The following is a 26,042-nucleotide window of genomic DNA, read 5'->3' as shown; positions in this document are numbered from 1 at the left end:
ATTGTATGGCTGTGAAAGTTGGACCATAAGGAAGGCTGAGCGCCAAAGGATTGAGGCCTTTGAATTGTGGTGCTGGAGGAGACTCCTGCGAGTCCCTTGGACCACAAGGTGATCAAACCGGTCAGTCCTAGAGGAGATCAACCCTGACTGCTCTTTAGAAGGCCAGATCCTGAAGATGAAACTCAAATACTTTGGCCACCTAATGAGAAGGAAGGACTCCCTGGGGAAGAGCCTAATGCTGGGAGCAATAGATGGCAAAAGAAGAAGGGGACGGCAGAGGATGAGGTGGCTGGATGGAGTCACTGAAGCAGTTGGTGTGAGCTTAGGTGGGCTCTGGGAGATGGTGGAGGACAGGAAGGCCTGGAGGAGTGTTGTCCGTGGGGTTGCAATGGGTCGGACACGACTTCGCTACTAACAACAACAACAATTTGTCCCAGATGGCACAATTCCTGTTCTGTTCTGGCCAAGCTGACATTTCTTTCATTCTAGGTAATTGCTACATCTATTTGTAGTGACAAATGAGGCCAGGTAAGTTTTTCATACGTTGGTGAATGGTGCCAGAACTTTGGCATCCTGTTGTAAAGCCACATCTAATAGTGACTGCTCTGGACTTGACCCATCTAGAACAAAACATAGTTCCTTGGATAGATATATAATCAGGAGAGGATGCTGAGCAGCACTCCCTTGCAAAACCCACCAAAGTTCAAAGAAATGAATGATGCCAGAGAGCATTAATTAGTCTGATGAAGCTGACAGCAAACTCCAGGCAGCTGCATATGCGCGATGCACAGAGGCCACAAAGAACAGGCCATCATCCGTCTTGTTCACATCACAGGCACCAAGAACTGAAATGTATTCAAATTCATTCCTGCGTTGCCCTAATGCAATAGTTAGAGGAACATTTGCAGGGGGTCACAGGCACTCAGCCCTTCCCCTACCCAAAGATTCTTTGCTGTGTTTCAAAGGCATTTTGCTCTGGTATGAGACATGAGTCTGCCTGTGATATTAAAGGACGTTTGTCTGGAAAGGGAAATTTTCGGGGAAATGGGTAGGAATTAGGGTGGACAAAGCTAGGGTCTCGGCATGCCTGCAGCCTCCCCTATTCATCTTCATCAAGCTGTCTGACCCTTCAGACTTTTATTTTAACTTTTATTTTAGTACTATAAAAACTACTTTTTCTAACTGAGAAGCTGCCCTGCAAATTTCTATTTGGGAACAATGGCTTTGTGTTTTGCAGCTCAGAACCTTGCCTCTGCAGAGTGAAGTTAAGTTCTTGGGAATTTCTTTGGGTTGCATTTTTTGGTCTTCTGTGAAATGAATATTTTGTGACTAGCCATACCTGCCCTGGTAGCCATGTAAGGAAAGCAAGCCCATGGCAGCCGCTTGGTGAAAGCGGCCCATGACACGCTTAACATTGCAGATGGCTGCATAGGCTGCCTTCACTAAAGAGGTGAGGGCCGCTGGGAGCACAACAAGCACCCCTCCTTCCCTTCCACCAGCTTTTCCTGTAAATGTCCCGTCCCCGTCCCTGTGAGCAAGAGTGTGTGCCCACACTGCTGTAATTGCTGATTTTAGCATTTAGCTCTGCACCCAGAAATGGGGGAAATTGCTCAAGCACCTACGCATTTTGACCATAGAAACCACATAGAGAGACTTTCACATCGGAACTCATCTTTGTACCTCCCAGTTATTAACTCACAGGCTAAGAGTTGCCTTGTGCTGGCACCTTCTGGGAAGAGTGTGCAAGCACAACTCTTTGGGTTTCCCCCCCATTCAGGCAGATAACAGATGTTAACATATGTGTTTTATGATCATAAGTCTATTGGTTTGGATTGCCACTGGCCTGAGGGACTGATAAGGCCGCGCTCAGCCACTGCCAGCCCTCTTGGCTCTGGCCTCTTGGCGTCGTCCCTTGTCTGTGTCCCTTAGCTGTGGCCCGGGCTGTCTGGGGACACCCTTCCTTGGGAGGCTGAGGGGGTTTTTTTTGTTTTTGTTTTGTTTTGTTTTATTGTTTGCTTGTTTTTTGTTTGGTTTTTTAATTGCTTTGTTTTTCTTTGTTTTTGTTTTGTTTTGTGTTGTTTTGTGCTTTGCTCTTCTTTGTTTTTCCTCCAATTTAAATTTTATTTTATCCTTGCATGTGTGGGGTGGTTTTTGTCTGGCAGAACTGGGCGAGTGAGGGGTACTGCAGGACAGACAAGGCAGGGGACCAAGGTAAGGTCTCAGAAGGGATCCCAATGGCAGACCAGGAGATGGCCTTGGCGGGACTCACGCGTGTTGCTCTCCACTGCGACAGCTGCGACATGTCTGCCCTTCTCCCCCAGGAGAGGCAGGGTTTCACTTGCCCTCGGTGTAAGCTGGTGGTCCTGCTAGAGGAGAAGGTCAGGTGCCTGAGGGCCGAGAGAGCTCTCCAGGCCCCCCGGGAGCAGCCCCCCTCTGGACAGAGGGTTGAGGGAGAGGCCACGGGAGGAGCAGCCAGGGAGACATGGAGGCATGTCACTCACCAGAGGAGGAGGCCAGCACGGCAGCATCTACTGTTCCTCTGTTTCAGTGTGAAAACACACTTGCAAAATGGACCTGAGGAAAAATCAGTTGCTTCTACAAGAAGGAAAGCCGTCCTGAACTGATGTGCACATAACACTTGTCAGGATCTGAGCTGCTCCAGGGCTGTGTCTGGTGACCAGAGCCAGAACGAGCACCACAAAATCCACAGGCTCAGTCCCAGAGGCTTTGCCGCTGCGCTTGCCCTCTCATGTTGGCAATGCAGGTCTTCCTGCTACCTGTGGCGTGGTTCAGCTCCTGCATCTTGCCTGACTCTTGACATGTATCGTGCCAGGCTCTCCTGCTACAAGGTACCTGCACCTCTGTTTGCCTTCCTGTTTCCTGACCTTGGCATGTACCATGACTGTGACCTGGCCTTTGCTGTTGGGCTTGCTACTGAGCCTAGCTATGGAACTTTGGACTCTGCCTTGCCTCAGGTTCTGTTGTCCTGGTCCCGTTCCCTCGGTCTTTTCTCTTGCTGCCATGCCCTGGCACCTGACAACACTGATCCATAGTTTATTTAACCCATGCATTTTTGCATTATGGGTTGTTGTGATATGTGAAACTAGCCATGCTAACAAACCATCCAGGGATGTTCTCCTAAGAGGTAATGGTGTGAGACAACCCAGGAAAAAAGATGTCAGTGTGACATTCTTTCCACTGTATGCCTGTTCCTATTAGCATTTTCAGATTGTGGTGTGTGTTTTTGGTATTGTTACAAAATGCTTCAGGATGAGACTTTCAGGTCAATCAGAGTTTGTTCTTGATATAAATCCTTATACTGCAAGTGAGTACAGAATTGGGATCAACAACCTTACCAGAGACATTTCTATTCAAGGAAAAGGTGCATCAGATTGTGAGGATTATATTCAATACAAATATATCTGCCAATGAAATGGCACTGCAAGCAGAGTCCGTGTTTGCTATTCTCTGTGTGCCCCCAAATCTACTCTGGATTCATTGGGGGTCACTCTGGAGACGTTCTGGCTGGTATAGAGGCTGCCATAAGAAAAAAAGAAGTTCTGTTGTGTAAACCCAGGTGTTTAACACTGGTGCAACAAAGAACATGTCTTTATTTTGCCTATATGATAAAGCAACTACAGCTTTAATGTCTGAGGAGAGCACCACCATGTGGTCAAAAGAATAAGTAACTAAATAGGATCTCTTTTTTAAAATAAAAGGTAATATTCTACTCAGTTGGGAGTTACAAATAAAAGCTCATAATACAATATTATTATCAGCAAAAATGATCATGGATAATGTGTTTGTAACTGCAGTTATAGAAAATCACACAACTGTTGTTTTGGAAAAGCTGAATCAAAATCTGGTGTGCCCCAATTCAAAAATCCTTGTTTTGTGTTCTTTATGTCTTTATTTTACTTGCCATATTAGTAACACAAAATTTACAACTGTCTGGAACCTAAACAAGTGGGAAGAAATGGAGCTTAAATTTTTATGCTATCATACCAACATACATTGACCTTTTGGGGATCATAGCTTTCCACTTTAAGATATGCATTACTAGATATCATGAAATAAGAGTCATGAATTTCATACTAACTTTTATGTATGCCAACCAAAATGTCTTCACAAAGTTCATCAACTTAAATTTTCTACAGTTTTCATTTTCTTCTCAAGTTGCACAAGAGATCAGTACCTTGATGTTAAATGATATGCGGGAAACCTGTTTTGCTATTCTGCTTGTCAGTTGCAATCCAGGTATGGAAAGTAACAGCTATAAACCAGGTGTACAAGTCTGTGCTACTCCATCATTCTAATTGGCTCCATTGCAACTGAAACACCGTTTGGAATTCCCAGATCTGTTCCACCCAGCTTTGTTCTGCACACCGTAGAATTGGTTTGAGTCATGTTAAGATGATGTTCTTTATGAATGGATGGATGAATCAAATTATGAATATCAGATGAATGACTATTGGATTCATGCTGACTCTTCTTGCTATAGTTCTGCAAATGTGGACAGAAATGGCCAAAAGGTATCTTAGCTCATGCAGTCATTTCTATGAGATAGATCCAAGTAAATAATTATTCTCATCTAACAACAAGAGCTATTTCCAACTTGTATATGTATTTTTGGAGATAGTCACACATGTATCTGGAATTGGTACAAAGAGGCTCTAGCCATCTTAACTTTTCAGAATTTTGTTGCTCAAAATGGCAGGCGGGAACGTAAAGGTGCAATTTGGTGGTCTGCAGATAAAGGCAGTTTAGGCAGGCCAAACTGAAGAAAGTACTGTAATCCAAGTGAATGTGATATTGGACTGCTATTCTGTAGCAGAAGGAAATTGTATTGCTCTGCCTTCTTAGCTTCTAGATGAGGGATCTATTATAGCCAGAAGGGGCTGGATTCATTTTCCGCATTCATCCCCTTACCCTTGCCCTGCTTCCTGAAGGGGCTTTTAACAGGAGTTGTGACAACTAATGAAGGTTTCTGTCTTTCCGTCTTTCTGTCTTTCCTTTGTAATAACACATCCTGTGCTGAGGGATGTGGGGCATGTTTCAATCTAAAAATGCAGAAGGTTGAGCTCCTAATAATTATAATAATTACTGGAGCTGCAGCACACCCCTTAAGCTCCAGCTAGTTCTACCCATTATGGCAAATACTTGGTCAGTCACAAAGGCCACATTGAAGGTTAGCCACACTGTTCCATGTGCTTGTTCAGTGGCCTTTATGGCAATGGGGTCCTGCTTGAAAAATCTTTGAAATGGGGAAAGGCAAAAGAGAGAGATGCTGTTTTTGACCAAATCAAGGCAGAGTGTGAACAAAAGGAAACGTGGGTGTGGGGGCTGTCTTTGCCCCCCGGCTGTAATACTTGAAAAAACACTTAGGAGAGAAATGGGACTTTTCCTGAAAGAGAGCATTTTCTCAGGGAACAAGTTTTGATTCAAAACTTTCCTATTTGCAGTTTTTGCTGTACTCCTGCGAGCTGTGAAACCTATTTGAGCGAGGGCTGCTTTTCCTTCATTTCAGTGGAGCCTCTCCCAGCTATTCTGGAGTTCTGAAATTGAAGTTCCACCAGCCCCAGACGGCCAGGATTGCTGAGAGCGGCAATCAAGAATATCTGGTAGGCAACAAGGTGGCAGCTTCTACAAAGTTTCTGGGCTGGCCTGCAGCAAAAACAACAAAGATCTTGCGGTGCTTTAAAGGCTGACACATTTATTCCGGGAATAGCCTGTTGTTTCTAAAATGTGTCCATCGGCTCGCTCGCAACTGCAGTGATGTGTGTTACCAGCCTTGTTACCAGTGTGTTGTTGCTAGCCACCCTTAGGGCAATCGGTCTTGTTACCCTTTTCGGCATTTCAGTTCTAGCAACACCGTTTGCAGTCCGCACCCCGTACCGAACCTGCCAGTTTGAGGGTAACGCACCTAACAACACCTGATCTGGGTCCACCAACGCGCATCCCACGAGCCTTAAGGTGCCACGGCTGTTGGTCACTTTCCGAAGGAGTCGTGTCCCTGCTCTCTCTCAGGGGCGTGCGCCACGCACCTGCGCAGCCATCCAGCCAGGCACGCGTCCCCGTGGAGTTACTTCACCGCTTGGCTAGGATCGCTCCAGCGCTTCCTGCGCGCAGCCAGCGCGCCTTGGCGGCCTCTTTGCGCCGTGGGCCGCCCCGCCTCTCCGGGCGCCGCGCACACGCGCGCCCGTGCTGCACGTTGGGCCCCCAACCCTCCTCCTGACAGCAGGGGAGGCCTTCTGCTCTGGAAAGGGAATCCCTCGGAGAAATGCGGCGCCGCGAAGCGCTGCCTGCGGGCAGCCCGGGCGCGGGCGAAAGGCGACAGGGGAGGCGGGGCGGCGCGTTGTCCCCAGGGCGCCGGGCTGCAAGAGGCGGGCGGGCGGCGGTAGGTAAGGAGGCGGGTGGGTGCCTCCCTCTAAGCAAGCAGTCCGCGCCCTCCCTGCTCCGTCGCGGGGCTGGCAAGCGCGGACGGAGCCGCCCAGGCTGCCCCAGAGGGGAAGGCGGAGGCGGGAAGGGCGCAGCATGGCGTGCTACCGCGGCGAGTACCTGGTAAGGGACCGGCGCGCGGGGCGCCCTGCACGGGCTGCCAGCGACCGAGGGAAGGCGGCTTGGCTCGGGGAGGGGGCGCAGGCGCCGCCGGCAGCGTGTGGGGAGCCGGCCGGGGGGAAGGGGGCGTCCGGCCCTCGCTCTCCTCCTCCGAGGGAAGAAGACCCTCTCGCCAGAAGCTGCCTGGCAACGCCTCCCCGCGCGGCCCCGCAGCGCCCTCTCCGTGTGAAACGCGGGTTCGTGCCAAACGCGCCCGCGGCGCAAAGGGAGGCGCCCAGCTCGGTCGCTTCGTAGGCCGACAGGTGCGTTTCTGTTCGGCCCGAGGTGGAAACAAGAGGCCGCCCGCCGCGCTCTTCTCTTCCTTCGCAGTTCCTCCATAAAGTTCATATTTTAAAATGAGAGGCGGGAGGGATGGGCGCGGAGGGGGCGCGGAGTCGCTCCACCCCCGCTCAGGTCATGCACACCTGAGCTCCTGGAGACCTTTGCGCCTAAAGCGGCAATCTGCAAAGCTGTGCTGTCAGGTGTCCAGGTCACGTGGGGACCTCCGGGTTATACTGCGATGTCCCCCCCCCCCCTTGCTAAGAAAACACATAAGAGGCGCACCTAGAAGAAATACTCCTGCATCTAAGAACTCAAGAGCACGAGCAGAGCTGGACGGATCACGGGCCCCTTAGTCCAGTACGCTGTTCAGGCAATGGCCAGCCGGCTTCCTGTGGGCAACATCCTGTTCACACTTCCCAGCAAATGATGTGCGCAGGCAGGTGTCTTCTGCCACTGGTGGTGACACAAAGCCCTTGTGACTAGTAGCCATTGATGGCCTTTGGCTAGTTCCCGTGCAAAAGGAGGACACCTCCTCTTTTCCCATGGCTGCCAGATTTGCCCAGGAGTCCTGTCCAAAGCCTTTTGGAAGCCTCAGTACACATTTGGTACAATCACACGCTCTCATGTGCCACTAAAATGGATCTGATGTATGGTGTGAACAAGAGCTCAGATTAGCAGGGGGGAAGATATTAAGCAGTCTAGCCACAAAAACATTTGAGCTGGCCTAGAATGAAGATAATGACTTTGTTACATTGTGATATCAGGTTTTGCAATGCCTGTGCACGCAAGGTCAAGATTAATAGTTACATTGTTAAATATTGGTAACTGCAGAAAAGCCTGGCTATCCTGTGCCAATATGGATACAATTAGGTTTCTACTTTGGCTGTGTCTGTACTGTGGGAGAAAAAGCAGCAGCGCAAAGGAGCTGGTAACAGAGTAGACTCAGTGCAGACCATGGTATTTCCTCGAATCTGTGGTTCATGATCTATTTTTTCCCCATAAATTTTAGGTTTCTGAAGAGGGGTTGCCTGAACCAAGAAAGTGGCGACCGTTGATCTGTCGGAAATGCACAGACCCGCTTTGGTTGATGATATTCTTTTTCTTTTGGACTGGTTTGGTAAGTGCTTTTCCTATTGAACCATATTCACTGAAGAGGAAAAACAAATAATTCTTGGAATTGCAAGTAGGCTGATCAGAAATCTTGCTGCATGAAAATGCTAGTGTGGCTGTTGCACTGTAGCAGCAAGTATGCTAAAACAATGGAACCTTATTCTACACTGGACTTTTAATCTTTAATTTTTAATTATTATTACAACCAGAGCTCACCTTTCTTCCAGTGCGGATTTCTAAGATCTCCTGGAGGACTGATCAGATCCATCCTCAGCCGTCTCATACTCTCAGGCCATGTTCCTGCTGAGCTTTGCTATGCTATGCTATGCATAGTAACACAGATGTTTCGGCTCAAGCAGTCCAATTGCCACTTTACTTTCAATGGACTGCCTCAACATTTCGTGGTTATTAAAGGCCACTGAGCATGCCCAGTTCCAGCTGAACTGTATTTCTGCGTTTGGGTGCCCCTATGTAATGATTACCCTTGCCCGGCAGAGAGGTAGATTTGATCTTTACCAAATCTGGAACCACTGAATTTGATATTAGAAGGAGCAAGGACACCTTCTACAAAATATTGCAATGTCCAGAACAACCCAGCTCTTCACAGAAGTATTTCTGTCTAGGACAATAGCCTGGGAACGTGAAAAGAAGAAGTCAGGAAGGCGAAAGAAAGAAGAAAAGCATTTTTTTTCTTTCTGAACCCCAGGAAACCTTTTCCTTCTGGGATATATAGTGCTTAAGGTTCAACTGTTCAGATACCTGGTAGCCCTGAACTTGAATATTGCACTTCTATATATATCGGACTGTGGAGATTTTTGGGTAGTGGGAAGGGAAATAGTATCTTGTCACTTTCTTTGTGTTATGTACATGGATGGGTGGGTGCGCCTTTGACATCATGGAGCACATTCTCCCAATAGTGATTCCCACCTTCATGCTGGCTTCTGAGTCCCATATAACTCAGTCTCGTTTCCACTAGACTGATGTGGATGTGGAGATTCTTGCTTGATTATATAGCATTGAAAAGAAATCCTAAGTGGTACAAAGCCACAGTATATAGTGGCTTTCTGTGGATGTTTCATTTTGCGTACACATTTTTAATAAATGCAAGTGTGCATGTAGTTTATAAAATATATGTAGCTAAAAAGGAGGGTGACTTACTGGAAAACTCCATCATGCTAGGGAAAGTTGAAGGCAAAAGAAGAAAAGGAAGACCAAAAATGAGATGGAGTAACTCCATAAAGGAAGCCACTGCCTTGAATTTAAATGTGAGCGGGGCTATTAAAAATGGAACATTTTGGAGGGCTTTCATTTCATTCATGGGGTTGCCATAAGTCAGAGACAACTTGATGTAAAATAACAACAACAAAAAGGAGGGTGTGGCATAGGAAGGACCTAGTGGTGTGCTTCCACTCGCACACTTAACATTGCCCTAGGCATCACAGTGGGAAAAAGCAGTGATTGATGCCGAATTCTGCATTACTGCAAATTTGGCTATAGATCACTGCTTCTCTCCATTGCTGTAAGTATGTTATGGAACTATTAGTTTTGTTGTTGTTAGTTGCGAAGCAGTGTCCGACCCATCATGACCCCATGGACAACATTCCTCCAGGCCTTCTTGTCCACTTCCTGTCCACCATCCCCCGGAGTCCACTCAAACTCTCACCAACTGCTTCAGTGACTCCATCTAGCCGCCTCATTCTCTGTCGTCCCCTTCTTCTTTTGCAATCTATTGTTCCCAGCATTAGACTCTTCTCCAGGCAGTCCTTCCTTCTCATTAGGTGGCCAAAGTATATGAGTTTCATCTTCAGGATCTGGCCTTCTAAAGAGCAGTCAGGGTTGATCTCCTCTAGGAGTGGCTGGTTTGATCACCTTGCTGTCCAAGGGACTCACAGGAGTCTCCTCCAACACCACAATTCAAAGGCCTCAATTCTTTGGTGCTCAGCCTTCCTTATGGTCCAACTTCACAGCCATACATTGCAACTGGGAAAACCATAGCCTTGACTATTTGCACTTTTGTTGGCAGGGTGATGTCTGCTTTTTAGTATGCTGTCTAGATTTGCCATAGCTTTCCTCCCCAGGAGCAAGCGTCTTTTAATTCCTTGGCTGCAGTTCTCATCTGCGGTGATCTTGGAGCCCAGGAAAATAAAACCTGTCACTACCTCCATTTCTTCCCCATCTATTTGCCAGGAAATGATAGGACTGGATGCCATGATCTTAGTTTTCTTAATGTTGAGTTTCAAGCCAACTTTTGCACTCTCCTCCTTCACCCGCATCAAGAGACTCTTTAGTTCCTCTTCACTTTCTGCCATGAGAGTGGTATCATCTGCATATCTGAGGTTGTTGATATTTCTCCCAGCAAACTTAATTCCAACTGGTGATTCATCCAGCCCTGCCTTTCTCATGATGTGCTCTGCATATAAGTTAAATACCCAGGGGGACAGTATACAGCCTTGCCGAACTCCTTTCTCAATTTTGAACCAATCAGTGGTTCCGTGTCCAGTTCTCACTGTTGCTTCTTGACCTGCATATAGGTTTCTCAAGAGACAAATAAGATGGTCAGGTACTCCCATCTCTTTAAGAACTTGCCACAATTTGTTGTGATCCACACAATCAAAGGCTTTAGCATAGTCAACGAAGCAGAAGTAGATATTTTTCTGGAACTCCCTAGCCTTCTCCATGATCCAGAGTATGTTGGCAATTTGATCTCTAGTTCCTCTCCCTCTTCGAAATCCTGCCTGTACTTCTGGTAGTTCTCGGTCCACATACTGCTGGAGCCTAGCTTGTAGGATTTTGAGCATCACTTTGCTAGCGTGTGAAATGGTGCGGTAGTTTGAACATTCTTTCGCATTGCCCTTCTTTGGGATCAGAATGTAAACTGACCTTTTCCAATCCTGTGGCCACTGTTGAGTTTTCCAAATTTGCTGGCATATTGAGTGTAGCACTTTCACTGCATCGTCTTTTAAGATTTTGAGTAGCTCAGCTGGAATATTGTCACCTCCACTAGCTTTGTTGTTGCTCAGATTTCCTAAGGCCCATTTGACTTCACATTCCAGGATGTCTGGCTCGAGGTCAGTGACCACCCCATCGTGGTTATCAGGGACGTTAAGCTCTTTTTTGTATAGTTCCTCTGTGTAATCTTGCCACCTCTTCTTAATCTCTTCTGCCTCTGTTAGGTCCCTGCCATTTTGGTCCTTTATCATGCCCATCTTTGCATGAAACGTTCCCTTCATATCTCCAATTTTCTTGAAGAGATCTCTGGTCCTCCCTATTCTATTGTTTTCTTCTATTTCTTTGCACTGTTCATTTAAGAAGGCATTCTTATCTCTTCTAGATATTCTCTGGAATTCTGCATTCAATTGGGTGTATCTTTCCTTTTCTCCCTTGCCTTTTGCTTCCCTTCTTTCCTCAGACAGCCATGTTGCTTTCTTGCATTTCTTTTTCTTTGGGATGGTTTTAGTTGCTACCTCTTGTACAATGCTGTGAACCTCCGTCCATAGTTCTTCAGGCACTCTGTCTATCAGATCTAATTCCTTAAATCTATTTGTCACCTCTTCTGTATAATCATCAGGGATATGATTTACTATATATTCATCAGGTCATACCTGAGCGGCCTAGTGCTTTTCCCTACTTTCTTCAATTTAAGCCTAAATTTTGCAACAAGAAGCTCATGGTCTGAGCCACAGTCAGCTCCTGGTCTAGTTTTTACTGACTGTATAGAGTTTCTCCATCTTTGGCTGTAGAGCACATAGTCAATCTGATTTCTGTGTTGACTGTCTGGTGATGTCCATGTGTAGAGCCATCTCTTGGGTCGTTGGAAAAGAGTGTTTGCTATGACCATCATATTCTCCTGACAAAATTCTACCAGCCTGTGCCCTGCTTCATTTTGTACTCCAAGGCCAAACCTGCCTGTTATTCCAGTTATCTTTTGGCTTCCTACTTTAGTATTTCAATCCCCCATGATGATAAGGACATCATTCTTTGGTGTTAATTCTAGAAGGTGTTGTAGGCCTTCATAGAACCAGTCAACTTCAGCCTCTTCAGCACCAGTGGTTGGGGCATAGACTTGGACTACTGTGATATTGAATGGTTTTCCTTGGATTCAAACTGAGATCATTCTGTCATTTTGGAGATTGTATCCCAGTACTGCTTTTCCTACTCTTTTATTGACTATGAAGGCTACTCCATTTCTTCTGATGGACTCTTGTCCGCAGTAGTATACCTGATGGTCATCTGAATTCAATTCACCCATTCCTGTCCATTTTAGTTCACTGATTCCTAAGATGTCGATGTTCAGTCTTGTCATCTCTTGTTTGACCACATCCAGCTTGCCTTGATTCATGGATCTTACATTCCAGGTTCCTATGGAGTATAGATCTTTGCAGCATCAAACTCTCCTTTCACCACCAGATACATCTTCAACTGAGTGTCCTTTCGGCTTTGACCCAGTCACTTCATTCTTTCTGGTGCTACTAGTACTAGCCCTCTGCTCTTTCCCAGTAGCATTTTGAACACCTTCTGACCTGAAGGGCTCATCTTCCGGTGTCTTACCTTTTTGCCTTTTGGTACTGTCCACGGGGTTTTCATGGCAAAGATACTGGAGTGGGTTGCCATTTCTTTCTCCAGTGGATCACGTTTTGTCAGAGCTCTCTTTGCTATGACCTATCCGTCTTGGGTGGCCCTGCACGGCACAGCTCATAGCTTCATTGAGCTACGCAAGCCCCTTTGCCACAGCAAGGCAGTGATCCACGAAAATATTAGTTTATGCTAACATAATTTCAGCCAGCATCAGTGGTTCCTTCCCACCATGTGAAAGATGCAATGTAAAATCGTGGTAGAAAGATGAGTATATATTTTCTCACAGATGTTTGTAACTGGCTATGTTTTAATGGCTGGAGCTTCAGAAAGACTTATATTTGGATATGACAGCTATGGAAATGTATGCGGTCGGAAAAATGTTCCGGTGGCAGGTGCACCTTTTTCAGGACAGGATATGAGCAACAAAAAGTGAGTATGATGGTATTTTGAAAAATTTCAGCATGACCAACTTATATTGGAAGTAGAATTTTATTCCTCTGGAACACCTTGCCTAACAAGCATATGTCAAAAGATAAATGCATGAATATGCCTAAAGCAACATATTGGTAATGATATCTTGGCTTTTCTGTCATTTCAGTGCAACCTTCCTTAACCCTCCTGATGTTCTGAACTTTTATTCCAATCAGCTTCAGTTTAGGAAAGCCGGGAGTTGTAAGCTCAGAGCATTGTGTGGCACTGCATTGGAGAATACTGCACTAAGGCTCAGCGATTAATCTCTGCTGAGTCCTTAGTAGACTATTGCATGCATTTTAGTTACAAAATGTACAAATTTTAGTTACAAATGCATGCATTGTGTAATAGATTCTATTATGTATGCTATTAAAATTCTAATTAATTATATGTTCAATTAAAATTAAATTAACATTCTATAATTCAGTGTGGCATGTATGAAAGAATCACTTTAATTTTTTTTTTAGACTTTAAAATTCTAATGTTTCAGATTTGCATAGGAAAACTAGATCGTCTAAGTGAAAATTTAGTTGATTCTTAAATTGAAGTTATCTCTTTCTCCCCTAGGTTTGTGTTCTTTTTGAATTCTTGTGGCTCAGCAATAAAGAATCTTAAAATCAGTTCTGCTGCATTGTGTGTGTCGAGTTGTCCACAAGAACAGCTTAATTCCATAGAAGACGTTCAGCTTTTTGCAGAGAATAATGGTATGTGTGTGCATTTATTTACAGCTATTTTTTCCTTTTTGATCTTGGCTTTGATGTGACCTGATTTGACATATGCATGAAAAAGACAGTGTTAAATACATTCATGGTTGATTTTTAAAAATGTTGGAGCATTTGCTTACCCGTGCTTCAAGGCTTCCATAAGGACTTTGGAATCTTTTTTCTGTTAAGGAACACTTTCACCAGAGATACCTGCCAACAGTGGGGGCAAAGCCAGCGGTCACCAAATGAATGGGCCACCTCCTTTCCTTTCCCTTGTTCTGGTATCCCTTTAACTCCCTCTCTCCCTGTCTCTCTTTCATCACTGTCTGGTGGCAAGCAGGAGAGAAACAGTTTGTTCTTGCCAGAGGTTTCATCTTGGTTTGAAGGGTGCCTTTGCCATCCCTGCAATGCATACTTATGTGTGAGCAAGTTCCATTGAACCATTATAATACCGTTATTTTTATTTTCCATTCTTTTCCTAATCTTCCATGCTGTGGCATTTACTTTTTCATTGCTGCTGCAGTCTCAGTGGAAACTTTCAACAGGGGTCACGTCAGTGAAGTTGTGATTTTTGTCCCAATGTTAGTCACTTTACACTTACCCAAATCTCACAATGACCAAATCCCACAATCAAACAGCCCATAATATTTCAAACCACGGTTGTTTATGAGTGTGCTGGGGGCAGGCAAGCATTCTGCCATTTCAGTTTAACACTGCAGGAACATTCTGTTCCTGAGTAGTTTCCTGACATGGGAAGTGGAAAACCCTGGGATGTTTGTTGGATTATCTTTGTTTCCTATTATCAGATCACTTACTAAGCGCTTCATCGTTCACATATTGTATTAGCCTATCGGAAACTATCTTCTTCCAGGCCAGACAATTTCCCCCTGTAGTCCAGCACTGTTTACTCTAGGCTGGACAAAACATAGGCCCTTGGACTCCATATGTCTCCACTCTCAGCTCTCATCCCAGCTGCTGGGTTTGTTGTAGTGGCTCACAAGGGGGTGCCTTCTCTGCTTGCAAGCCAAAATGAGCATCCCCCGTGTCTCTTGTTTTCTTGCAAAGTCACCGTGGCAAATTCAGTGGCGATTGTGGCAGAGGCGGGCTGCCACAGTGAGGAGGTCATGTGGACTCTCGGCTCTCAGAAGCTGTCCATCCATGGTCTACTTCAACTAGCAGACAGGAAGAGCTGAATCCCATCAGCTGGTCACTGATACTTGTACCTGGAAAGGCCTGGAATTGAACCAAGGAACTTTAGCCTACAGCAGTGCTCTGCTCTTGAACTATGGTTTCTTCTTATACATTCCCTGCATTCCTCTCCAAGCGACCCTTTCATTTGCTATTTCACCCCAACCCATTAGTCTCCTTATAGGGTGGTAATTCCTTTCTGTTTACTCATTGCTACATTCTTCTTTATCCCCCCCGCCCCCCCATGTGACCCCAAACATTTAAATCATCATCATTTAAGAGTGAGTCATCTTGGCAGGGAAAAGGATGACACTTTCTATCTTTCCCAGTATTTACCTGGATACCTGTTGAATCATAACAGTTGTAGTAATTGTTGCAATGGCAGCAGAGGTAATCTTTCATTCTTAGATGATTTGCATGTCATGCAATGTAATACTTTTCCATTTAAAAACCCTGAGGTTTCTATCAAAATAAATAATGAAACAGAAAATAAAGAGCATACTGCCTAAAAATTAAATCCAGCAGGAGAAGTAGCCAGCAGGAGACATAACCAAGTTCAAAGGCCTTTACCTCATAACAGAAAGATACCAGGTCTGATATAACTTTCACCTTCACAATGAAATAGGTCATCTCCTTAGTCATCACTTTATTGAATTATCAGAAGATAATTGTATCCTTTGGGCAGTTCATAAGGCTGGAGCTGGCAGGCTCACTGGGTGTTCAGGTCCTTAAAGCAAAGCACAGGCCATTGAACTGAGTCCAGGGACTAACCATCAGCCAGCCTTGATATCAGTAAGCCTGGCTGATTTCTAGCAGCCTTCCCCAACCTTGTGTCTTCCAGATACATCTGGACAGCAACACCCAGAATTCCCAGTGCATGGTCCTGCTGGAGGGGGATTCTGGGAGTTTGGTCCAAATGTCTCTGAAGGCCACCAGGTTGGGGAAGGCTGATTTATATTAAACAGAATGACAATATCTAAAATACTATGAAGTACATGACGAAGTAGGCTGGGAGACACTTGACGGTGTAAAACAATGTTTATTTCAAAATACACCTCACAATGCAGTTTAGGATTTTTCCTCTCGTATTTTCCCCTAGTTATTCCACATTTATACATTGATTTAAATAATCAGGAATCTTGCTGAAGAGACTGATGAGATCGCCTCCATGCATGCATTCTTTCCCAAGGAGCGGGGGCGGTTGTGGCAGTGTAGTGTTCTTTCCAGCAGAGGGACTAAAGTCCCTGGAATTCTTTGTCTTCTTAACTTCCTTGACAAAACGAAATGCATTTGCCCCATTTTAGACTGATCCTCAACTGCAAGTCTTGAAGAAAAAACTGCTTCATTAACTAATGTGCACGTTCACACCTGGGTACACGCACACCACTTTTGTGATGAATGTCAGTAGCTCCAAATTTTTAAAAAAAACCAACACATTTTAACGTACAAAATTGGTATATCATCAAATTATCAAGTTTGTTAATTATCAACAAACTTGATAATAAACTTGTATCTGGTTTTTATAGAAGTTTTATTTTAACGTATCTTTATTTTAATGCCTTTTTGTTGTCAACTGCTTAGAGAGTTCTTTAGAAAATCAAACATGACTAAAACTCTCTTAAATAAATAATAGCAAAAATAGTTTCACTCAGGACAATCACAAGATTCACTACTGGTTCTCATATACCTTGTACACATATAGCAGGAGTCAAAACGTTCAGCAAGGGTTCAATAACATATAGGGAAATTTGCACGTTTACAGTTTTGAGCTGCTGAGTATGTCCCATAGTTTGATTATGTATTTGCCTGTATCTCTTCGTATCTTGAGAATTTTTTAAGCTTAGTAAAGAATTATACAAAATTATTACTAATAGCATGATTCTCAAAGTGTCTTAGTGATGGGTTCACATGACATAGCAATCCCATCATAGCTTGCTATGTCATATGAATTTGGAATCCTTCCCATAGGGTGACATGTAGCTGAGCAACAAACTACTGTGACAACCCATGGTTTATCTTGGTGTTGTTGTAGCTACCTTCCTGAGCACTTAGATTCTTGGAAAATGGTAGAAAAGATCCAAGACAACTAGAACAATTCAATTAAATCCAATTCAAACAAAATTAAATTAAATTAAATTTCTACAAATCCAATTCAAACAAAAACAACGCTAAAAGTTCTTACTGCATAGGGGGCAAGCTACTTGCCACCTTCTTTTGCAAGCAAAGATTATATTATTTTTTATATATTTAATTTTCCTACCAGCCTGTAGCCAGAGCTTTCGGAGATCCTTAAAATCTTTGCTTTTCTCTTGTGGCTCACCTTTTGAAAGCCATCACAAGAGTGCAAAGTAAAAGGTAAATGTTTTGTGGTCTCTCTGGGTCGATGCCTTTTTACAGCAGACACCTCTGAGGGCACTGCTTGAGCGGTTTGGAGGGTTATCACTGGCTATCAGTTTTTAGGGCTATCACATGCAAAGCAATTTCAGAGGGTAAAGGGGGAAGGGAGCTGTGATAAATCAAAAAGGGCACACAATCTCAGCAGGGAAAAGGAGCAAGGTGCCTTTAGCTCTTAAGTCCTGTGGGATACTAGGTAGAGGGGTAAAGGAAAAGGACAAGCCTGATCAGGCACGCAATGGGTTTCTCCATGAACAACCAACCCACTGTTGTCTCTTCTCATGGTGGCTTACTGTGATGTGCAAACCCACCAGTATGACTCTTAAATACTTAAGTAGGAGATTTAGGAAAAAATGAGTCTTTGTACTACTCAGCGTTTCTGCATGAATCTGATTATGTGCAACCTACAGAGTTTTCTTTTTTGGTTAGCTGGATATGTGTGAAGAAAAATAATATTGGAAACAGCCCTTAGAAATGCATGGATTTTGTTAGCATAACCTGTGGACTGAAACCTGATGTAGATGCATTAAAAATAAAGAGAAACTGTTCTTTTAAAGCAAAATAAAGTTTTATGGTACCTTAAAGACCCACACATTTATTCTGATGCTGTCTTTGTGGACATTGTCTACTTCTTAATTGCATGAAGTGTTAACTTCCGATTGGCCGGCTAATCTACATATGCTGGGGCAGTGGAATGTAAAGTGTGGGATCAGGGTAAAAAAAAAAACACTTCTTGCATTTCATTTTCTCTGCATTTTGCCTCCAGCCAGCATGCAAAATATTATTTTAATAATTAGCAACATATTGTATTTTGGGGGATTGTTCTCTGTAGGTTCTTGCCTTTGTGTTTACAACTTGAATGCTACCACCTGTGCCCTCAGTCAGAGAGCTGATCATCTATGTCCTACCTTACCAGTTCCAGCAAGGTAAGGAGCATTGTTTTATGTTACTTGCCTAAAATGTTATTTTTTCATTCAAAGTAATTATAGCATTCTGGGCTTAATGATGTGGGGAAGGTGATACATGAAACAAATGGCTGAAATATTCTTTGTCATTTAAAACAAAATTAGGAAATTACTCCATGACTTATCAGTAAATTATTAACAGCCAAGGTATGCTTTGCATTTTCTCTCAGGGCACATGTATGTATGTTTTACGCCTAGAACCCTCTCACTGGTCAAATGGTGCTAGGGAAATGCGTAAAATATCCCTTACTACATTCATTTTTATAAACTATGTTTAGCTGAGCTAATTGTCACTCTTTGCTACTCAGTCAAATCCCAAAGTCCTAGTGGATTGCTCAGGTGCTATGAAAACTTTATGAATTTAATAGATACTTGAGTTGGATGATATTGATGCAACTTTTAACATGCAATGTGGTTGTTTTCGTCCTATTAATTTCTCCACTTTCAGAAAATCAGGCTAGGTATCCACTGGAAAATGGAGCCCTGCCCCAAGAATGCAGAAGAAGTTTGGGATTATTAGTGATGCAGCACTGTTACCTGAAATAGTACAGACCTGCACACAACAAGGATTTTTTGATGTGCCCTCCCCACACCAAGAAGGTGCTTTGCTTTTAATTACAAAGCAACTGGAAGTGGGCTTGAAGCAGCAGATCTTCCACTACGTCCAAATTTCACCCAAGTCATGAAGGGGGATTGCTGCTGCTGGTGGGGACTATTTGGTCCAGACTGTCCAGTTTAGTTTAGTTTAGTTTAGTTTGGTTTAGCTTCCATTCCATGAAGTAAGGAGAGTAGAATTTCTCAACACCACCTACCCCCAGTGGGGACAAAAAGTGTCATGTCTGGAACCTTATATCAGCTCTGCTTGCTGTGGACACCAGCAGCAGTACTGGCCTTCCATAACTGGACTTGGGCCATTGATGCGGACAGTTGTTCCCCCACTGAAAGGAGGAGCTTGGGATTGTGCTGCAAGCACACGCTTCATGAGCAGCCTTGTGACTGTGTTCTCATAAACCACAGAACTGTGCATTCACGCACTTCTTTGTTTTGAGTGCGTCTGGAGTTTTTTCAGCAGGAGCCAGTAGCACTGTTGTGCAGGTGTACATTCACAGAAAGTAGCTTTGCAAAGAATTATTCACTAACTATGGGTGTGTAGTACATCCTTACGCACTTAAAAAGTGTTTCTTTGTAGGTCAGAAAGAGCAGGAACACTGTGGCTGCATTTTGTCTCTGATGCAGCAGCCCTAGACTAATCCAGCGAATGCGATCTGGCTTGCATGGTGATTTGTTAGCTGTCCTGCATGTGCCAGGCGCAGGCCATAATCACCCTCACCAGTGTGCCTTGTCGTGCTGTGTGAACTTGTCTGGGTGGCTTCTGGTAGGGTTCTGAGGCGACTTCTTAATCATTGGTGCTGGATCATGGGACCACCATTCAGGCCCCACAGTCCTTTCCTCCAACACACACAGCAGCGGTTGTTGTTCTAACATGACAGATGTATAGAAGCAGTTTTCAAGCATGGAAGGGTGTTTGTGGGGAAAGAGAAGTTGGTTATATTCTTTACAACCTGAAGTAATGGACCCAGCTATCTAAAGGGGCTTCCCATGAGTCCATCAAATCCAGGGTCTAAAATTACTAAACTCACCACTGGAAATGTTACATGCTGCCAGGTTGTTTCTGTCTTAGGGCAAACCTGTGAATGAGTGCACTCCAGAATGTGCTTGTCGGCCTCGCTTAGCTCTTATAAATTCAAGGTTGTGGCTTCCTTTATGAAAACAATCTGTTCTTCCTCTTCTTCTGTTGCCTTTGACTTTTCCCAGCATCACTGTCTTCTCCAGTGAGTCCTGCCCAAAGTATGACAGCATCACCTTCATCATTTTTCTTTCCAGGGAAAGCTCTGATTTGCTCTCGAACCCATTTGTTTATCTTTCTGTTGGGGAAGGGCATTTGCTGTCCTCCAGCACCATGTTTTGAATGTATCAGTTCTGCATATCTTCTTTAAAAATTCTGGAAAGAAATACACATAAAAATACAGAAAAAAAATGAAAACTAACTTTCCTTTGAATGCTAAGAATATGCTACTGAGTATTGTACCAGAAATTCTGCCAGGGAGTATGGTAGTTATTTAAATATATGATACCAGCAGCTGGAGTTATAATAGCGTTAAAATGGAAAGCAGAAGACTACCCAGTTAAAGAAGACTGGAAAAATAAACTAGCTGAATATGCAATAATGGCAAAATTAGTTACATAAACAGAAGACTGACCGAAGAATTTAATAATAAATGGAAAGTCTACTATATACAATCTACTTAATAGAGCTTGTAAAAATATCATTAGTGAGTCATATTAATATTGTTATTTAAAATTTAAAAGGAATGGAAAATAAGTCAGCATTAAAAATTACAAATTAGAATACTTGCTCTATACATTTCAATTAAGTACAAATTAATTTAATTGCATGTAGAAGAGATAATTACTGACTTTTTGTGAATTTTTTGATCTCGATATAATATGTGATATTTGTGTAAGAGCCCTTGGTCATCATCTTCTTCTTTTTCTGTATTCTACTTTTCTGTATTCTGTATTCTGTATTCTACTGTATTCTACTTACTGTATTCTTCTTTTTCTGTATTCTGTATTCTACTTTCTGTATTCTAAAAAGTATTCTACTTTTTAATGAAAATAGTAATGAAATAATAAAAGTTTTTCATATCTTCCAAACAGTTTCTTTTTAAAACGTAGACATAAGAATGCATAAATGACAAGATGGAGGGGATTCAGGACTGTGGGGTGCTCCATTGTATCGATATCTCCAGAGCAGGCATGGAAGAAAGTCAAGAGGAAGATACTGAGGCTGACTAAACTTTCCTCTTCTCCCAGTCAGTATAGCAAATCATATCTGTTTTATCAGTTGTAGAGATCAATATGAACTTGCTGCAGGTCCTAACTTCCTGCACTAACACTCTTGCAAAGACCAAGAAAATCCTGATATTCCCCATCCTCTGTAATGTCCAAAGCATGCGCTCAGTGGAGATATACGTAATCGAATTATGCTTGATACTGTAACAAATATGCGTCCATTGGCACTCTCTTGGGCCAAAAGAGGGGCTCCATGTATGTTTCAAGGGCCACGTAAACAAGCCCTTGCATGGAATTCAATGGATTCTTCTACAGAGTCTGCCAAAAATTGTATACATGTGCAGCAATCTCAATGGACACTTTGAGCACTTTGGCTCATGGCCACCACTTTGAGCACCTCTTGTTTTTTTGGCGGACTCCGTATATTATGTTGGGAGAAAATGCTTAATGGGTATATTATTTCTATATAGTCGCATCAGTGAGCGTTCAGTTGTCCCATGCATTTAGCAATGTAATTGAAATCTTATGCCCAATGTTTTACTCTTTTACTCTTCCAGCGTGTCATTCCCATTGTTTAATCGATGTGTGCCACGAAATGCTGACTGCTATTCCCAGTTTGCACCCGTGTTGTTAGATGTTGTTAACGAAGTGGATATTTTTCATCGTATTCTGGGTGGGCTGATGGCGAGAAGGGATACTGTCATTGGTCTATGTGTCCTTGCATTGGGTAAGTCAGTGGTTAAACCTATTTAACAAATGAATGAATTTATTTAACAAGTGAATTCCATATATTGATTTTAAAGGTTTTGGATCTTCCTGTTTGGTAAATCAAAAGATGTTCCATTTAATTGTTGCTAAGATAAGAATTCCTTCCAGTTAGAGAAAGAAGAAATTCCCAAAGGACCTCTAATACCTCTAATTAGAACTATTCTCAGAAGAATACTACTAATAAAGAATTTAATTTAAGACTTCTTTTCTACATGGAACTAATGTAGATCAGCAGGCAGCAGGAGACTAATAGATTTTTATTTAAAAAGATACAAATGCTGCAGAATAGCTATTCTAAAAAAATCATATCATTTGTTGTTATATGCTGAACAGTCACTTCTGACTTAAAGGGACCCTGTGAATGCTGTCCAAAATGCCCTGTCCTTGACAGCCCACTCAGCATCTGTGAAAGTCAAAGCTGTAGCTTCCATATGGAATCAATTCACCTCCCTTTCTTTTCTGCCTTCAACTTTTCCTAGCATTATTTTCTTCTCCAGTGAGTCTTGTCTGTTCATGATGTATGACAGTTTCAGTTTCATCATCGTTGCTTCCAGAATAATTTCTGGCTTGATCTGATCTAAGACTCACTTGTTTATCTTTCTATTGGTCTAGGGTGCTTGCAAAGCTCTCATTTCACACTGTGTTCGGAAGGCATCAGTTTTCATCCTGTCAGCTTTCTTCACTATCCAGCTTTCATACTCATAGTCAGTGGTTGAGAATACAGTAACATGTACGTATGATTTGGGCTTTGGCCTCCTCTGGTTCCTTCACTGCTGCCCTTCCAAGTCTCAGTCCTCTAATTGCTTGGCTGTGGTCTCTATTTGAACTGATGACGGAGCCAATTTAGGCAGAATCTTTCACAATTTCAATTTCTTCACTGTTGTCAAAATTCAGCACTCCTTCTGTAGTAATTATTTTTGCTTTCTTAATATTCAGGTGTTGTCCTGCTTTTGCACCATCTTCTTTGACTTTCATTAAGAGTTAGGTCAATTTATTGCTGCCTACTGCCAGTAATATATCATCAATCAAGAATTAATGTAGGAGAAAACACATAGAATATGGCAGTGATTTGTGGGGAGGGGGGCGGGGGAGGGGGTACTGAACCAGTCAGAAGGCCATATCAGTGGTGAATGAGCAAACACATACAAAACTGGACTATATCGTGTGTCGACATTATTAAAAGACAGTGCATTGATCATATATACAGTAAGGTTGCTTACATCCCTTTGAGTTCACTGCTATTTTGGTAGTTAAACTAGAATGCTGTCAGAATGCTGCTCTAGGGATAACTAAAATGCCATGTAAACCATTTGGTCAGACTGATGAATAATTCAGTTATTATTTTTTCTGTTCAATTGCAGCCTTCTCTATAATTATGATGTTAGCCTTCAGGTTCTTCAACTTGCTTGTGGTTCGAATTGTTCTCACACTGCTTTTCTTTGGATTATTATGTAAGTAATTATGCTTTTCATGTGCATTTAGCACAATGGAGGTTTAGCACATGTGGGCTTCTTAGCAGAAAAAGCATGTCCCCTGTTCATGCAGCAGCATCTTATGTATACAAGGAATTGTCCTTTATGCCAGCCTGAAAACTCTTTTAAACAGTCTTTGGTGTCTGCCAACAAAATCCTGGGAAGGATGCACAGCTTCATGACACAGCCCATGCTGCGCGTGTCGAAGGTTCCTAATTTAGTCCCTGTTATCTGCAGCTGAAAATATTCTCATTGATAGCTTTTGGGGTGTCACCTGTCCTACCTTCCCAAATTGAATCCCTTATAGCATAAAACCCTTGTAACTGAAATTAGCTTCTAGACAACATTCCTGTCAGCAAGGCTTTCTCTACATGGACCAAAGTTCCATTGAAAATAGGGCAATTTTGAAAAGGCCTTCCTTGAGTAGCTTTTTCTGCACAGCTCATCATTTCTGCCCATTCTAAACACATTCCAACCATCAAAACCATGCCAGGAAACCTCATTTTATTAACCCTACCCCTACCCTGGTGCACACCCCTAACTCTAAGTTAGGGCTAAAGTCCCATTGAATATAAAGCAATTTGAAAAAGCCTTTCTTGAGTAGCTTTTTCTACACAGCTCAACATTTCTGTCCGTTTTAAACAGATTCCAACCATTAAAATCATACCAGAACACCTCATTTTTGTAACCCTAACCCTACCCTGGTGCACTCCCTTAACCCTAATATAGGGCTAATGTCCCATTGAAAATTGGGTGATTTTGAAAAGGCCTTCCTTCAGTAGCTTTTTCTGCACAGCTCATCATTTCTGCGTGTTCTAACCATATTCCAACCATCAAAACCATGCCAGGACACCTCATTTTTGTAAACCCAACACTACCCTGATGCACACCCCTAACTCTAATTTAGGGCTAAAGTCCCATTGAATATAAAGCGATTTTGAAAAGGCCTTCCTTGAGTAGCTTTTCCTGCACAGCTCATCATTTCTGCCCATTCTAAACACATTCCAACGATCAAATCCCTGCCAGGACACCTCATTTTTCTAACCCCAACCCCACCCTGGTGCACACCCCTAACCCTAATATAGGGCATTTGTTTATGTAGTCAGAGCTAGGTAGAACACCATATACATCATTAATTATAATGCCCATATAACCCAACAATGAGATTCCACAATATGTTCTTGGGCTCATGATCTCAGAACTTAGATTGTGTAAACATTTGCTACCAGATCAAATTAATTTTTTATACAGAACATCTTATTCACTGGTTAAAGCTATAGTCTTGACCTAAATTGGTGCCTGAAAATGGCCATACAGCAGAGAGGCAGGCTTTTTTCTGGGAGTCCTCAGAAAGCCATTCTCTCCCCCACAATGCCCATCATTCGTAGGTGCGGTTTCCCCCTCCACCCCATCCTAAAAGGCTGAGTTGCTTTCTCCTGGTTACTGGCATTACGAGAGTTGAGCTAACAAATACTAATAGAGGATTTGGGGGTTTTGGTCCTACCGCTTTTGCCTTTGGCCCTGCCCACCCCTGAAATATGGCTCCTGTGAATTTCCTGGAAATGGAATGCAGCACTGGGGTTGAAGGAAGCCCTGCATCCCTTCTGCAGATGGTTCTAGCGGTCATTTGATGTACTTGTTTTGCATTATACCTGCTTGTAGATGTCTTGTTTTTCCAATTTCTTTTATTCTGTTCGATGGCTCTTTTCGTGTATATAATGCACACTCTATAATGTAATGCACATTTTGACTTGAAAGGTATCCAAACCCTAATTTAGCTTTATGTTTATGGATTGTATCTCAATAATATTCATGCTGAATATTAAATTTCAGAAGTTTCTACATATTACTAATTACAGGGGGCCCAATAGGTAACTGTTTAAAGTTTTAAAGTTTTAAAAAACTTTTATGAAACTTTGAAAACTTTTAATCAGAGGTATTTGGAATGGAAGAAGGCTATGCATATCAACATTACTTTCTCTCAAGACTGCATACTGCATGAAGTCCCATACTTTTGAGTCTACCCTTTCATCTCAGCCTAATTTTCAGGTTCTTTGGAATTTCAGATGAAAGGCAGTCATATTAAGTAGCTATTCACTCCTAAGGCAAATACGCCATGGTACCATGTCTCTTTCAAATGAAGTAAAATTGCATGCATTTCTGTATTTGTTCTAGTTGTTTTGGGAGTTATGTGGTGGCTGTATTACAATTACACCAATGAACCCAGCATAGAATTAGAAATTGAAAAGGAAAACATGAAATTATTATTGGGATTTTCTATTGTATCTACAGTTATTACGGTAAGGCACTTTATCATATAGACACTAGCATTATCTGGGCAATTTATTTCTCAGGGATATAGGATAAACTCTCATAAAGATACAATAAGCTAGTTTCTGTATTTGTTTGCAGCAGCTCATGTCTCTAACCACACCATTGCATTTCAGGCTTCTGCCAGGCATGATCGACACAGAGGTTGCTAGGCCTCGAGGCCAGTACAGCACCCCAGGCATTGCATCAAGTGAACTGTCTTTACCTGAACAGACAGCGCTAGGCTCCTTTATTTCTGCTGCTACTTCACAGTGCAGTTTGGGAAAGCGAGGGGTGACTCCATCTATTATACCTGCTGCCAAAGACCGCAAATACTTCGGTGTTCCTTT

The 26,042-nt window shown here is 43.0% G+C and overlaps 1 protein-coding gene across 6 annotated transcripts in view; it reads left to right on the top strand.

Annotated features, from left to right (window-relative positions):
• The window catches only part of SLC44A3 (solute carrier family 44 member 3), a 54,170-nt gene that overhangs the window by 1,855 nt on the left and 26,273 nt on the right, over nt 1-26,042 (top strand). For 5 of the 6 annotated variants that reach the window (XR_006414950.1, XM_044432452.1, XM_044432451.1 and 2 more), the window contains exons 1-8: nt 6,520-6,561; nt 7,889-7,996; nt 12,851-12,993; nt 13,603-13,739; nt 18,154-18,247; nt 21,700-21,869; nt 23,272-23,361; nt 25,558-25,682. Coding sequence is in view for 5 of the 6 variants with exons in the window: in XM_044432452.1 (XP_044288387.1) it covers nt 6,535-6,561; nt 7,889-7,996; nt 12,851-12,993; nt 13,603-13,739; nt 18,154-18,247; nt 21,700-21,869; nt 23,272-23,361; nt 25,558-25,682 (894 nt within the window). In the remaining variant the exon portion in view is untranslated. Of the gene's footprint in view, nt 1-5,462; nt 5,622-6,519; nt 6,562-7,888; nt 7,997-12,850; nt 12,994-13,602; nt 13,740-18,153; nt 18,248-21,699; nt 21,870-23,271; nt 23,362-25,557; nt 25,683-26,042 lie in introns of those variants that run through there. The other variant, XM_044432453.1, reaches the window with a different exon arrangement.

The sequence above is a fragment of the Varanus komodoensis genome, unplaced genomic scaffold (assembly GCF_004798865.1).
Source record: "Varanus komodoensis strain SLA01 unplaced genomic scaffold, ASM479886v1 scaffold24, whole genome shotgun sequence".
Taxonomy (NCBI): Eukaryota; Metazoa; Chordata; class Lepidosauria; order Squamata; family Varanidae; genus Varanus; species Varanus komodoensis.
The sequence above is the reverse complement of the archived record's forward strand: the minus strand, read 5'-3'. Positions and strand labels throughout refer to the sequence as shown.